Raw genomic sequence first — 14,386 nt, 5'->3', positions numbered from 1 at the left:
GTGAGTACACCCTAAGAGTAAAGTCAGACATTAAATCTCTCAAGATCTGATTAAACAACTCCACAACTCCTCTGTGTCAATGTTATTTTAACTCAGTGTAGAGAGGGACCATATTTTCTCTGAGCAGAGTTGATTTAACTCTGGGGATTTTGCTGTGTAGGTGCTCTGAACGGTGCCCGAGCATGTTTTACCCCCAAAGCCCAGTTCGTTTTACAAGTGTGATTGCTCCGTTCCGTGCCCAAGCGTGGTTCGTTTAGCCATCCCTGGCCCGCTTGGAAGAGGTTCAGAGGACGGTTCGTTGGGCTCGAGTGCGGTTGGCATGCAGTGTGACCAGGGCCGGCGCGTGCCTATCGGCGAATTAGGCAGCTGCCTAGGGTGGTAGCACAATGAGGGCGGCAAAAAGGAGAGGGATTTAGTTTTTAAATTAATTAATTTATTTATTTTTGGGACATTCGTTTGGAATTATTTCACTTATATCAAAAAGTTATCACCCGATTAGTTATTCTAAATCTAAATTATCTTTCCCTCATTCTACTGACTACCAAATAAAACTTAAAACATAAGAAAAACTGCCGTTTTGAGCGGCGAGTGAACTGAGTTTGCATGATCGCAAATTCTCTCATAAAAACAAAGAAATTTAGACATTATGTAAATAAGAGATTCAATGTGTGACAGCTTCATTTATTATAACAGAACTTCGTGAGATATGACAACTTTTTAGTGATTACAGAGGAAGCACTCTTTGCGCGTCTTCTGCCATGCTCCCTTACTGTAGGCCTATTTTCTATTAAAATTAACAGTGGTTTGTGAACGTAGTGAACAGACGTCCCCGGTTTTTGGTGCTCCGTCCCCGACTGGAGCTGTCCCTGGAAATGTCCCCATTTTATAGCTCATTCAAAATAACCCGCAAATACATTGCAAAAAAGCCCAACCAACATAGCAGCCTGTTGGTTATCAGAGCAATCGTGTAGTGATTATATTCACCAACAGAGGGGGCTGTGCAGCTACACTGTCACTGCTACACTTGGTCGCGCGCGTACCACATACCTGGACCAAAGCAGAGTGCCATATCATCAATTATCAAAGGAAACATCGTTATCTGTTTCAGCTTTAAAAGGTAGTAGCCTAACATAACTATTCATGTTAAATTAAAGTAATATGGTTATGTGTTTTATAACAGGGTGCGGGATTGTTTTAGACAGGTTAAACATCCCCAGTCACAACGCAGCAGATATGAATAAATAAATAATACACACTACTGCCGGCCCAATTTATCAGCGGCCCACCAGGAATTCTCCTGAATCTTCCAGGGGATATTCTTACTATTATATAACATAAGTGTTTGCATTTGTAGTTAGTGGTTACGTGATGATTATTTTTTTACATTGCAGAATGAAAAAAGAAATCAGAAAACATGCTTGTACTTTTTTGTTCTTTTATATTAGTGCAAGTTTATTAATAAATCAATAAACAAAACCTTCATTCTTTCACATGCACCTCAAAGATCGAGTTTAATTGTGAGTGTAAAGTGGGGGCGGCACAACGGTGTTTTACCTAGAGCATGTGAGCGCTAACCGTGCTGGAGCACGGAACAGCTACTACTTTTTTGTGCACTATTGTCATCATTACGACGGCAAACATCTTTATTACTACTTTGATAGTCCACTTTTTAGTTCATGTACTAAATTCGATTGTATTTGGGTTTATAACGAGTCTTGTTCTCTACTTGATGAAAAGGAATCGTAGTTTGCGAGTAAAGCTCCAAAATTCCTCCATTAATGTCAGCTGCCTTCATAGATCATAATAATCCTCTGATACCTGCAATTGAAAATCGCTGCGTGGAATAAATTATAAATCTTTAGCGTAAGTGCATTTCTTCCTGTTTTCTTCCATACAAAAAGTTGCATCGTATAATCTTTATTTTTTAACCTTGTGCTGTAAGCGCAGGATTCTCGTGAACAGCTTGGCATGTCTGCGGTGTCTCTACTACTGAAAATGTATGTAAGAGGACGGGGAGGATTGACTAATCAGACTGTGGCCTCAAAGGTTCACCCTTGCCACTCTGAGCTCGATAGCTATGTCTGAGGTATAACACGGCCCCCTCATTTCCATATGGACAAAGAAATGTATAAATAAATGAAAAAATAAACCAATGTGAAAAAGGTATAAAATATATAAACACTTTATGTATTTATGTATTTTATTATTATTATTTTCCATTTATTTCTATATTTATTTATGTATTTACTTATTTCTTATTTCGACAGCTTTGGCATTCCAAAGTGGAAAAATTGTTGATTTAAGTGAAGAATATGCCATTTTTACATACTTGCTGTTACATATGGTTCAAAAAATCTATTTATGACAAACTGGCTGGTACATTCAGTTATATAGAAGAGCAACCGATGTGCACACGTGCAAGACAAGATTGTTATTTAAATCGTTCGCATGAATGTACAGTGTACCAAGAATGTATCTAGAAATCAGTTTGACTTTTTATTATTACTGTTCAAAAGGCTTCTTGAACTTTCTTCATGTGATCAATCAACATTTGCAACGTCACCATCACTTGCATTATGTCTTTTCTAATAAACTCTTTTCATGAGTAATCCGCTTCATCACACGTTTGTCTGCAGCATCCCGAAGTTACTGATGTAATATAGTTGTGCCGTGCATGGATAATAAGTAAGTGTATTTGGTTGTTCTTTATTTAAATCTGCCGATTGTTCTTATGCCACGAGTGAGACACATAGCACCATATGTAGATTTATGTTTACGGCATAAACTTAAACTGCCTTATTATGTCCCGAGTACCGATGGTGTGAGGACCCTGTTGTAATTGCTCAGTCGATTATTCTTCTTCTCCGAAATGAATCACATTTTTGAGGGCCTAAACATACTTGAAAACTCATGAAACTTTGCACACGCATCAGAAATGGTGAAAATTTAATTAGGTCTGGCAAAATGGCTGGATAGCGCCACCTACAAATTTTCAATTAAGTGCAGGTATGAAATTTGGTAGACACATGTAACCAATGTACATGTTGCACTTGTAATCCAAAACCTAATATTCATACTTAAATAATTACTCCATGTAAGATTATTTTGTATTTTGTTCCAGAACCACAACTTTGCCTTCAGCAAACGCTTCAATGAGATTCTGTAGTCTGGGGTAAATTTTTCAAATTAGAAATCATTTTACAATTCTGACCAACTGTCTGCAGGGGTATGAATCCACCCATCAGTACTAAAATTTAAAACCTCAGTCACAAGTGGTCCTTCGAGCCAGAGCTCGAATTACTGCAGAGAATTGACATCTTGACCAGAGTCAGAGCTTGCAGTTGTCTGCCCCAGATGACTTGTAAAGCCACTAGCAGACTTCCAAGTACAAAGACCTGGATCTGAGAGGAGATCCAAGCAACCTTCATCTTCCAGTGATGATTAAGCTAATGCTGAAGATCCTCCACTATCTTCAAACCTTGAGTTCAGTGTCTCCACATCAATAAGTCAGCGTTCACCCTCCAGTGATCTGGTGCTACAGGATAAATGGCAAGATACAAAGGACAAGCTGCGTGGGTCGACACTCTACCTGGGAGGAGATGAGAATGATGAGCTTCGCAGCTGAATTTGACACCTTTTAAATTTAAAGTGCATTACAAGGCCTTAAAACAGAGAATGCTGTTATGAAATGAGAGATCCTAGCCACAAACGTGGCCAACCCACACAAATCAGTGTCTCCAGTACCAGCTCCTCATTTTCATTTGCCAGAAACATGTTCTAGCCAGCCAGTGAACACCAAGGCAAGGCAATTTTATTTGTATAGCACATTTCATACACAATGGTAATTCAAAGTGCTTTACATAAAGAATAATAATAAAAATAGAACATAAGGAATAGAAATAACAGTAAAAACAGAGAATTTTACCGCAATATTTAAAATGCTTTAAAAGTCAGAATCAAGATGATAAAATACATTAAAAATGAAATAAAATGCGCAAACAGTTCGGACATAGCACAGTGCTCAATCAGCAAATGCATAGATAAAAAGATGTGTTTTGAGTCTGGATTTGAATGTGGCTACTGTAGGAGCACACCTGATCTCTTCTGGAAGCTGGTTCCAGCTGCGGCTGGCGTAACAGCTAAAAGCAGACTCTCCCTGCTTTGAGTATTTTGGTATTTTTAAGTGTGTTGATCCTGATGATCTGAGTGATCTGTTAGGTTTATATTCTATGAGCATATCTGCAATGTATTGGGGTCCTAGGCCATTGAGTGATTTATAAACGAGTAACAGTACTTTAAAATCAATTCTAAATGCAACTGGAAGCCAGTGCAAGGACCTGAGGACTGGTGTGATGTGTTCATGTTTTCGGGTTCTGCTCAGTATCCTGGCAGCAGTGTTCTGTACGAGCTGCAGTTGTCTTATGGTCTTTTTGGGAAGGCCAGTGAGGAGCCCATTACAGTAATCCACCCTGCTGGTGATGAAAGCATGAACAAGTTTCTCTAAGTCTTGACTGGAGACAAAGCATCTAATTCTTGCAATATTTTTGAGATGATAATATGCTGATTTAGTTATTGTCTTTACATGGCTACTGAAACTCATTTCTGACTCCAGAATCACACCAAGATTCCTGACTTGATTTTTAGTTGTTTGACCCCTAGAGTGAAGGTACGTGTTCACTTTGAGAACTTTGTCTTTGTTTCCAAATGCAATGACTTCAGTTTTGTCTTTGTTTAACTGAAGGAAGTTTAGGCACATCCAATTTTTAATTTCAATGCATTGGCACAGGGAGTCAATGGGGCTGTAGTCGTTAGGTGAGAGGGCTAGGTAAATCTGGGTGTAATCTGCATAGCTGTGATATGCAATTTGGTTCTTTCTCATTATTTGGCTCAGTGGCAGCATATATAGGTTGAACAGGAGGGGTGCAAGTATTGAACCTTGAGGGACTCCGCATGTCATGGATGTCCACTCAGACTTATAGTCACTGATACTCACATAATAACCTCTCCCTTCTAAGTATGACCTGAACCATTTAAGGACCATCCCAGAAAGCCCAACCCAGTTTTCGAGCCTGTCAAGAAGAATGTTGTGATCAACAGTGTCAAACGCAGCACTGAGGTCGAGTAAAACCAGCACTGATAATTCACCTGAATCTGTGTTTAGGCGAATATCATTTATTATCTTTATGAGTGCTGTCTCTGTGCTGTGATGCGGTCGGAAACCAGATTGAAAGTTGTCAAAGTATCCTTTCAAGCTTAAGAACTTGTTCAGCTGATTGAAAACAACTTTTTCAATGATCTTGCCTATGAAAGGAAGATTTGAGATTGGCCTGTAGTTGCTCAATATGGTGTTATCCAGATTGCTCTTTTTCAGGAGGGGCTTAACAACTGCAGTTTTCAGGGATTTTGGAAAAGTCCCAGAGAGAAGTGAGGCATTTACCACTTCTAGGAGATCTGCTTCTAAACAGTTAAACACTCTTTTGAAAAAAGATGTGGGAAGTGTGTCAAGGGCGCAGGTTGATGTTTTAAGGTGCTGTACTGTTTCTTCCAAAATTTTACCATCAATTGCTTCGAAATCAGACATAATAGCTACTTTCTGAGGTTGTGATCTGATCTGTTTTACCCCAGTGCAGCTCAAGGATGTGCTGATCGCCTTTCTGATATTATTAATTTTCTCAGAGAAGAAGGAAGCAAACTCACAACATTTGCTGTCTGAGAGCATTTCACTAGGAATCTGACTTGGGGGGTTTGTTAGTCTCTCTACAGTAGCAAAAAGAGTGCGGGTGTTGTTTAAGTTTCTGTTTATTATATTTGAGAAGAAGGTCTGTCTAGCTTTGCCTAATTCCACATTGAAAGCATGAAGAATATCTTTATAGATGTTATAATGAATTTCAAGTTTTGTCTTTCGCCACATGCGCTCAGCTTTTCTGCATTGTATTTTCATATTTTGCACTGCTGTTGAGTTTCTCCACGGTGCTTTTTGTCTGCCACTTTTCTTCCTGACTTTCACAGGAGCAATGTTATCAATAACATTCTGTACTTTTGAGTTAAAAGAAACAAGGAGAAAATCAACAGAGTCTGCAGATATGCTTGGTGTTAAAGATATAGCCTTCATAAACAGTGCACTAGTATTCTCATTTAAGCATCGCTTTTTGCCCGAGACAGATCTAGCTTCAACAGTCAGATCAATATTTCAAAGAAAATACAGAAATGATCAGATAGCGCTACATCCTTAATGACAATGGATGAAATGTTTAGACCCTTACTAATAATTAAATCTAGAGTGTGTCCACGATTGTGTGTAGGTCCATGTACATGCTGAGTCAGATCAAAAGTATTCAGAACAGTTATGATTTCTTTTGCCATATTGGATTCTGCATTTTCTATGTGGATGTTAAAGTCCCCAGTAATAGCAAAACAGTCAAACTCTGAGGATATTGCTGATAACAGTTCTGTAAAGTCCTCCACAAAGGCTGGAGAGTATTTTGGAGGCCTGTAGATAACTATAAGTAAAATGCGAGGAGCACCTTTTAATACAATACCTAAATATTCGAAAGACAAGTAATCCCCAAATGACACTTGCTTGCATTGATAGACATCTTTAAATAGAGCAGCAACACCTCCACCTCTCCTAACAGCTCTGCAGACACTCATAAAAGTAAAGTTAGGAGGGGCTGTTTCATTCAGGATTGTTGCACTGCAGCTGTCTTCAAGCCATGTTTCATTTAGAAGCATAAAATCTAGGTTGTTTGTGGTTATTAAGTCATTGACTAGAAGTGATTTATTTTTAAGTGAGCGGATGTTTAAAAGTGCTAACTTAACAGTCTTACTTTCTGTCTCTACAGTAATCTTAGTTTGACGTGTAATAGGTAGCAGATTAAATGGGTTTGCCAAACGGTTTGAAAAGGCTTTAGGCTTTCTATAACGTAATAAAACAGAAATAGAGAAAGCTACAGGCACACTGGGTTCCCGCTTGTTCTGTAAACAATTGATAAAGTCACTGTTATCGTAGCGGGGACCCGACACACATCACTGAGAGCTGTTATCGGTTGTTTTTGATTCACCTAGAACAGGTGGAGGAGGGTGAGGGCCCTGGCGTTGTGGCAGGGGCCGAAGAGCTCTCGCAGGAGGAGGGGGTGGCCGAGCTGGGCCCACAGGCTTTGGTGGTTTCGGGGCTTGACACTTTTTTTGTTGATATCTGGGGGCTCGCAGCAAAAGAGTGGGAGAGTTTGGTTCCAGCATACACCAGTTCCTCCATTTTCTCTGAAAAGCACAGAAGAGGGGATGCTGGAGAGAGGGATAACGTGTCCGGTGAGAGGGGCTGTTGCTCTGGTGTTACCGGAGGCTGTAATATGCTGTCCTGGCTTCCCTGGCTGTTTTCCCAAAAGTCGTCCTTGGGTGCTGAATCTTGGAGCAGTTCTAACACGTCACTGTCTCTCGGTGAGCTCTGTGGGCAGGGCTCAGTTAGGATTGTGTTCGTGAGCAGTGGTTGTTGTGGCTGCGTGGTGTTATCATTGACCTTGTGGGAAGTGTCAACCGCATGTCCATTCAGCTGCTGAAGTGAAGTCCTGTGGTCAGTTGTACTCTGTCCAGGTGTGTTTGTGCCATTCAGGTTGAGTGGATTTGCACACACTGCTGAAGGATGATGGAGGCAGAAGTAGATATTGTCCTTTAGCACTCTTGAGCCCGGTTTGTTTGGGTGCAGGCCATCATGAGTGAACAATTGTCTCTGACTCCAGAACAGATTGAAGTTGTCGATGAAGTTCAGTCCTTTTAAGTTGCAGGTTTTTTGCAGCCATGTGTTAAGTCCAAGCAACCGTGTAAATCTATTTGTTCCTCTTGCTGGGAGTGGTCCACTGATGAACGACTGAACTTTTAGTCTTTTAAGCATTTCAAAAATGTTCATTGAAATCCCTCTTAAGGAGTTCTGACTGCTCCTTCCGAATATCATTCTTCCCCACATGAATGATTAGTCGATTTGCAGTCTTATATTTCATCAGAATGCTCTTAAGTTCCCTGTTTACATCAGAAACTGTTGCTTGTGGAAGGCAGCATGTAGTTGTATCCCTGCTGCTAATGTTTCTGATAATAGAGTCACCCACTATCAGAGTCCTGGGCTCGGCTGCTCTAAGAGCTGAGTGCCGCTGACTGTTCAACCTTGAGCGGCAGTTAGCATCGGTGTTAGCTGCTGGCTGATTTGATCTGTGTCCGATCATGTTTGGGGATTCCTCACCCACATTCATCAAGTCTGGAGATTCCTCACCCACATTCATTAACACTTCAAATCTGTTCTCCAGATGTATTGGTGGTGGTAGGGAGCTAGTGTTTGGGGTAGAGGATGCTACTGCATTAATATGTGATACTTGTGACAATCTAATGTCTCGAGTGCCTTTGGGTCTCGCTCCCTGTGTGTGCCATCGATTAATGTGCTGATCAGTTCCGGCACTCAGTACGGTCTGTTTAGGGGCATTAGATTCATGGGACTCACCGGCTTTGTGCTGAAGACGTCCATGACGAAGCTCTGTTTTGTGTTCCTTCTGGTTTGGTAGTCCCGCAAGTAACTTTGTTTCAAGAACTGCAATCCTTTGTAGAAGTCTGTGGCAGTTTGTGCAGCAGGTAGATTCTTCAACCAGAAGAGGCATATTATTTCTAATCCTTTTGGATGTAGGCAGCTGTGTTTTCCCTTCTCCGGAATGTAAGCTGATGGCGGTCAGTGGGAGGCTGGTTGGATAAAAATTCCCCTTTTTTTGTAGCAATTCTTCTAGTTAAAAAGATTGTTGTTGCCAAGATTTGTCGTTTGAGCACTGTGCCGATTTGCTGTAGTTAAAATTAGGAGATAAAATATAAAAGCAATAGAGCAAAGCGCGGAGCTGTAAGCAAGAGCGTCCGAACAGTAGCGAAGCAGGAAGCAGATCCTGCAGATGCACCACACAAAGCAGAGGCTTCCATCATTACCTCTCTGCGCAGATTAGGCAGATAACAGAGCAGGTGAGGGACTGCACTGTTTCACCAATACCAGATGATCAACCTTAAGCTACGTCAAGGTATCGTACCCCTGCTCAGAGATTCGATGTTCCTCCCCATGCTCAGCCTCATCCATATGCAGAAATCATCCACTGTGATGAGAAGTTCAGAGACAACTATTATCTATACTTGGGTGTCAGAGAGTCCTATCCTACACGACGATCTAAGGACATACCCAGATCTGCAGTGCCTTGCTTCCAGGAGAGAATCTAGAAAGGACCGAAGCCATCTATACCCTCCATGAAGACATCAGATCCAAGAGAGTTTTCAAGGTTGTGCATGGCATTAGAGAACCTCCTCCCTGTCGAAGCCACAGAACGTTTCAAGTATCAGATCCTCATAAATCATCTACAATTAGACTGTGGGTCACATGTGTAATGACTTCAAAATAGACTCCATCATGAGCTAAGAACTAGCTTCAAGAGATACATACACTCAATGAGGGTAGCTCCAAGAGGACAGGTCTCCCAACGGAACCCAGAAGTAAGAAAAGGCAGGACTGCCGTAACTCAAGGGCTTTTAGGAAACCAACTTGCATCTTGCTGGGCACAGAGAAACTCATGACTGGGAGTGAAATCCAAGCAGCCGCTCAAGAGGTAACATCTAAATCTGCCAGATTCAAAGGGAAATTGCGTACATATCCCCTATTGTGACAATGTCAATCACTTCTTAAATGGGTGTGCCAATTTCAAAGAGCTCACTAAAGAACAGAAGGAATCTTGGATCTATAAGAACAATCAATGTTAGTTCTCAGACAGAGTCATCATGCCTCAAAATTCAACCTGAAAGCCCCCTGTAAGACGAGCCAAAGGAAACACCTCTGTATACTGCATTATGTAAATAGACGGACTGTAGATAGCAAAACTGAAATGGACACTAATGACAACTCCTGTCTGGTTAATACCACCAAGAACACCCTGTATATAGATCGCTCTATCTACAGTCACAAGGTTCTTCTAAAGGTGAGCAAAGTCATCACTAACGGGGACAAATCTATTGAGGCATATACTGTATTAGCTGATGGGGTGGAGAGGACCATACTGCTCCACACAGCAGCACAGCATATGAAGGGGCACTCACCAATGCCTCTTTACTGCCATCTCCCCCAATGCTGATCTGTTTGCCCAAGTGGCAAAGCTATGGCAAATGGATGTAATTCCATACAACAGAGAGGAAGTAATGATGCAGTCAAAACTTGATCAAGAGGCCATCAGACTTTTACAAGACAAAATTTTGCAGGTTAACGTGGATGGTGTCATTCGGTATGCGACACTAGAAGCACTGAGTGAAAGCTGATGAAGAACCCTGATCAGGCCTGTGCTTACAAAACTGAGATTGAGAGACTTAAGAATGCTGGCTATGTGGAGAAACTGCAACCATGCGAGGCTGAGACATTACAAGAATCATGGTACATCCCTCACTATATGGTCATGCATAATGGCAAGAATCGTGTTGTTTACAACTGCTTATTCTATTATGAGGGCCAAAACTTGAACGAGTTGCTTCTTTCAGGTCCCACTTTCTGATGACAAACCTTTACTACGGTTCCTGTGGAGAGACATAACCATAGATCAAGCACCAGATGTGTACCAGTGGCAGATACTTCCCTTTGGGACTCCCCTGCAGTCCCTGTTGTGCCACATTCTCCCTGCAAAAGCATGTGCTAGACCACAGTCAACCAGGAGATCAGGTGGGGGAGGTGATAGAGACGTCCTTCTATGTTGACAATTGTCTACACAGTCTCACATCCACAGGTGTCGCCAAAGACCTTGTTGATCAGCTCTGTGCCCTCCTAAATGAGGGAGGCTTTGAATTGGGATAACGGGCCAGCAATTGCCCAACAGTGGTCGCTCACCTTCCCTCCGATTCAAGATCAAACAGCTGTGAGCTCTGGCTTAGTCAGGGACTGCAAGATACCAATGAATCTACCCTTGGACTGCTCTTGCATTGTCAGTCAGACCCTTTGCACTACATAGGGAAGTGAATCAGAGTGAAAACACTGGTGCAGTGCCTATGGGATAAAAACCCAGAAGATCTGCTCGGCTCATGGGAGAAGGAACTGGGTGACCTGGAAAAACATCACTGCCAAGATGCTATTCCAGTCCATACATGGATCTCCCAAATAGCAGATGTGATATACACATATTCTGTGATGCATCTGAGCAGGCCTATGAATCTGTGGCATATTTGCAAATAGAAAACACAGAAGGCCAAGTTGAAGTTGCATTTTGAGCGGCCAGATCATGTGTTACCCCCTGAAAGCAACAGTCTCCAAGGTCCTTGTCACAGAACTCACCATCCCCATCTGTTCCTTTACACACTGGTCAGATTCTACAACTGTGCTTGCCTGGCTGTTGTCAAGTTCTTGTTGTTACAAGGTGTTTTGTGGGAACTCGGGTGGCGGAAATACAAGATGCTCACAGCATCTGTTACCTGACATTATGATCCAAGGACAATCCTGCGGACAGCATCACAAGATAAAACGCTTGTGGGGTCATGGGGTTTCTCCCTCGGCCGAAATCACGTTTCAGGGGGGAAAAATGGGAACACATTTCACGCGATCAAAGGGGCAGGGGCTCAAGGCCGCCGCAACCTGCCTTCTCAACTGGCATGGACTGTTTGGGACCCTACGTGATTAAGATAGGACGCCGAAATGAGAAGAGGTGGGGCATATTATTAATTATGACCAGGGCCGTATTACAAAGGGCTCTGTTGGCGAACATAGATTCAGACTCCTTCCTGATGGCCCTTTATCGCCTGACTTGGGAAACCGTACAAATTAAGTGATCAAGGCACTAATTTCAAGGGTGGAGAACAAGAGCTGAATTAATCCTTTGCTACCTTGCAACACAAGCTACAAGGTCACCTCACTTCCCAGCAAATCAAGTTTGTGTTCAGACCACCAGGAGCACCTCACTTTGGTGGATGCTGGGAGAGGGAGATCCGTTCAATCAAAACAGCTCTCCAAGTTACCATTGGAGCACAGACTGTGACGGTAGAAGTCCTGAGTCTTGACTGAAATTGAAGGGATTTTCTACTCAAAACCTCTTGGTTTCACCTCTTCAGATATCTCTGACATTGCGTTGAGCAGACATGCAGAATGAGAAATCTTTTCATGAGTTTAATGAGATTTTGGAGTCTAGGGTGAATTTTTCAAATTAGATGTGATTATACAGTTCTGACTGACTGTCTGCAGGGGATTGAATCCACCTGAATCAGTACCAAAATTTAAAACCTCAGTCACAATTATTATTATTTATTTATTTTTGTTAAAAGTTTGGCATATTGCATAAATTGTGCTTGACTGAAAAGCTTATAAGCTTATATTGAAATATTCTACATTCTAGCAATGATAAAACTGTGCTAGATGTTAAGTTTTGTTAAGGAGGGCCACTGGTAAGAGCGTTTGAGTTGTGTTTGTAATCACAACGATATAGTGGTTTTCAATTTGCATAACACTGACTGTAAAATATGTATTTTAGGTATGGGAATGGCATATTTTGAGTTTTGATCTTTGGTATATGGTCATTTGGGCTACTTTTTGGGCTAGTTTTGACTGGTCATTGTGCTAGTTTTGTTACGCAGATCTGATCTGATATTTCGCTCAAAGTGATCAGATTCTAACATTATTTCTCCTGTGTTTTCAGGCTCTTCTCTGATCATCCCTCTGGTTCTGTTTTTTCTGGTTCTGATCATAGCTGGACTCTTATTACTGTTTTTCTGTAAGAAGTGTCAGTCTCAAGGTAAAACTCATTCTTAGCTTATTTAGATGCAGAAATTCACCATTTATACTGAGATTAAAACAGATTTCTTGAACTATTTTCCCACTTTCTGTCACCACCTATAGGCTGAAACGAGACATGAGCAAAATACAGATATTTGATGATTGTGTGAAAGAATTTACAATAGACATCAGTGTTGAATTGCAATATAATGTAATAATTTAGGACACTTGTTTTTGGCAGGTGGTGATTCGTCATCTCAGACTGGACCAAGAAAACATGAAGTGGTGAGTCCAGTTACTATCATTTTATATATTAATGTCTAATGCCTTCCATCCTGACGATCTTCAGAGCTGTAAATAATTTCTCTGTCTCTCCTCAGGTTTCTCACACTGGTTGTGATTATGAGGAGATTAAAGACGCTCACAAACAATTACCCACAAACCCCTCCGATTCTTCTGACACTGTTTATTCCACTGCCAAATTACCCACAAACCCCTCTGATTCTAACTGCGTTTACGTTACAGTTCAGAAAGCCACTGGTGACTCTCAGTGCTGCATCACATCTGCTGAGGATCTGAATTACGCAGTGGTGAATTTCCACAAGAAATCTGACTGTCCTGACAGTGTCAGTAGCAGGAATAATCAGGATTACAGTGAATACGCTGCTGTCAATCATTTCACTGCTTGACCAACAACAGCAGAGAATATAAATGAGCTGAATGTTTTATCACCTTGTCTTTGGCATTAAGTTTGCGTGTTTGGTGTTTCTTGTAAGTCTTCAGTGATTCTCCTTTTCCTTATATTTTAGTCAGTGTTGTGAATCAGACTTTTGACTGTTGGCATGAAGTCTGATGAATGTTTAAATTACAGCGCAGTGTTTTGTTCTGCAGACGACAATGAAAGAAATGATCAGAAGCTTTTGGTCAGAGTTTGATATAAATAAGTACTGAATGTTTCAGACAAAAGTGTAAAATTAAAGCAGAATATACAGCTGTGCTCTAATTTATAAAGCTAACAAACTTTAGCACATTCAGCAACTGTTGTTTTTTTCTCTCAGTTCTCATTTTAACAGATAACTTAACCTGATAACTTAACACACCCCAGATGAGGTTGTGATATTGTTTGCAAATGTAATATGCATGAATTATGGAAAGCTGAAATGCACATAAAAGCACAATGTCTGAGCTTTATGAGTGTCTGTTGTGAAGCCTGAGGTCTTTTTAGCTTTTGCTCTAAAAATGTTTATTCCAGAAAAATGACTCCCCACTGATGTAATTGTAATGTAACAGAGACTCGTTCGAACTCAGGTTGTTATTATGCCTCTCCCTCTTTCTCATTTGGGGTTCAGTAGATTTAGTTTAACGCTCTGATATTTTTACTAAAGGTAAAGGGGGAGTGGAACATCTCAATATTTAAGCCCTTTCTCTAGCTGAAGATGCTGCATGTGGTGTCGTCAGTGGGGCCTGAGTGCTATAGTCACCACACCACATGTGCTGAACAAACAAGTCAGATCCATGGAGGCTCCACCTCACAACTTACAGGACTTACAGGAACTTACAGGACTTTATGGATCCGGTGACACACGTGCATTCATTGACTTGAAGAAGTCTTACTTGGCTGGTTGTGATCATATGTTTTCC

The 14,386-nt window shown here is 41.2% G+C and overlaps 1 protein-coding gene across 3 annotated transcripts in view; it reads left to right on the top strand.

Moving 5' to 3' along the window:
• LOC125280497 (uncharacterized protein DDB_G0271670) overlaps positions 1 to 13,840 on the top strand; it is a 57,050-nt gene extending 43,210 nt beyond the window's left edge. For all 3 annotated transcript variants that reach the window (XM_048211068.1, XM_048211067.1, XM_048211066.1), the window contains 3 exons: positions 12,669 to 12,764; positions 12,987 to 13,030; positions 13,126 to 13,840. In XM_048211068.1, coding sequence (XP_048067025.1) covers positions 12,669 to 12,764; positions 12,987 to 13,030; positions 13,126 to 13,434 — 449 coding nt within the window. In that variant the 3' untranslated portion in view covers positions 13,435 to 13,840. The remainder of the gene's footprint in view (positions 1 to 12,668; positions 12,765 to 12,986; positions 13,031 to 13,125) is intronic.
• The last annotated feature ends 546 nt before the right edge of the window (positions 13,841 to 14,386 follow it).

This window comes from Megalobrama amblycephala, linkage group LG12, assembly GCF_018812025.1.
Source record: "Megalobrama amblycephala isolate DHTTF-2021 linkage group LG12, ASM1881202v1, whole genome shotgun sequence".
NCBI lineage: Eukaryota > Metazoa > Chordata > Actinopteri > Cypriniformes > Xenocyprididae > Megalobrama > Megalobrama amblycephala.
Note: the sequence above shows the minus strand (reverse complement) of the source record. Positions and strands in the feature narration are given on the sequence as shown.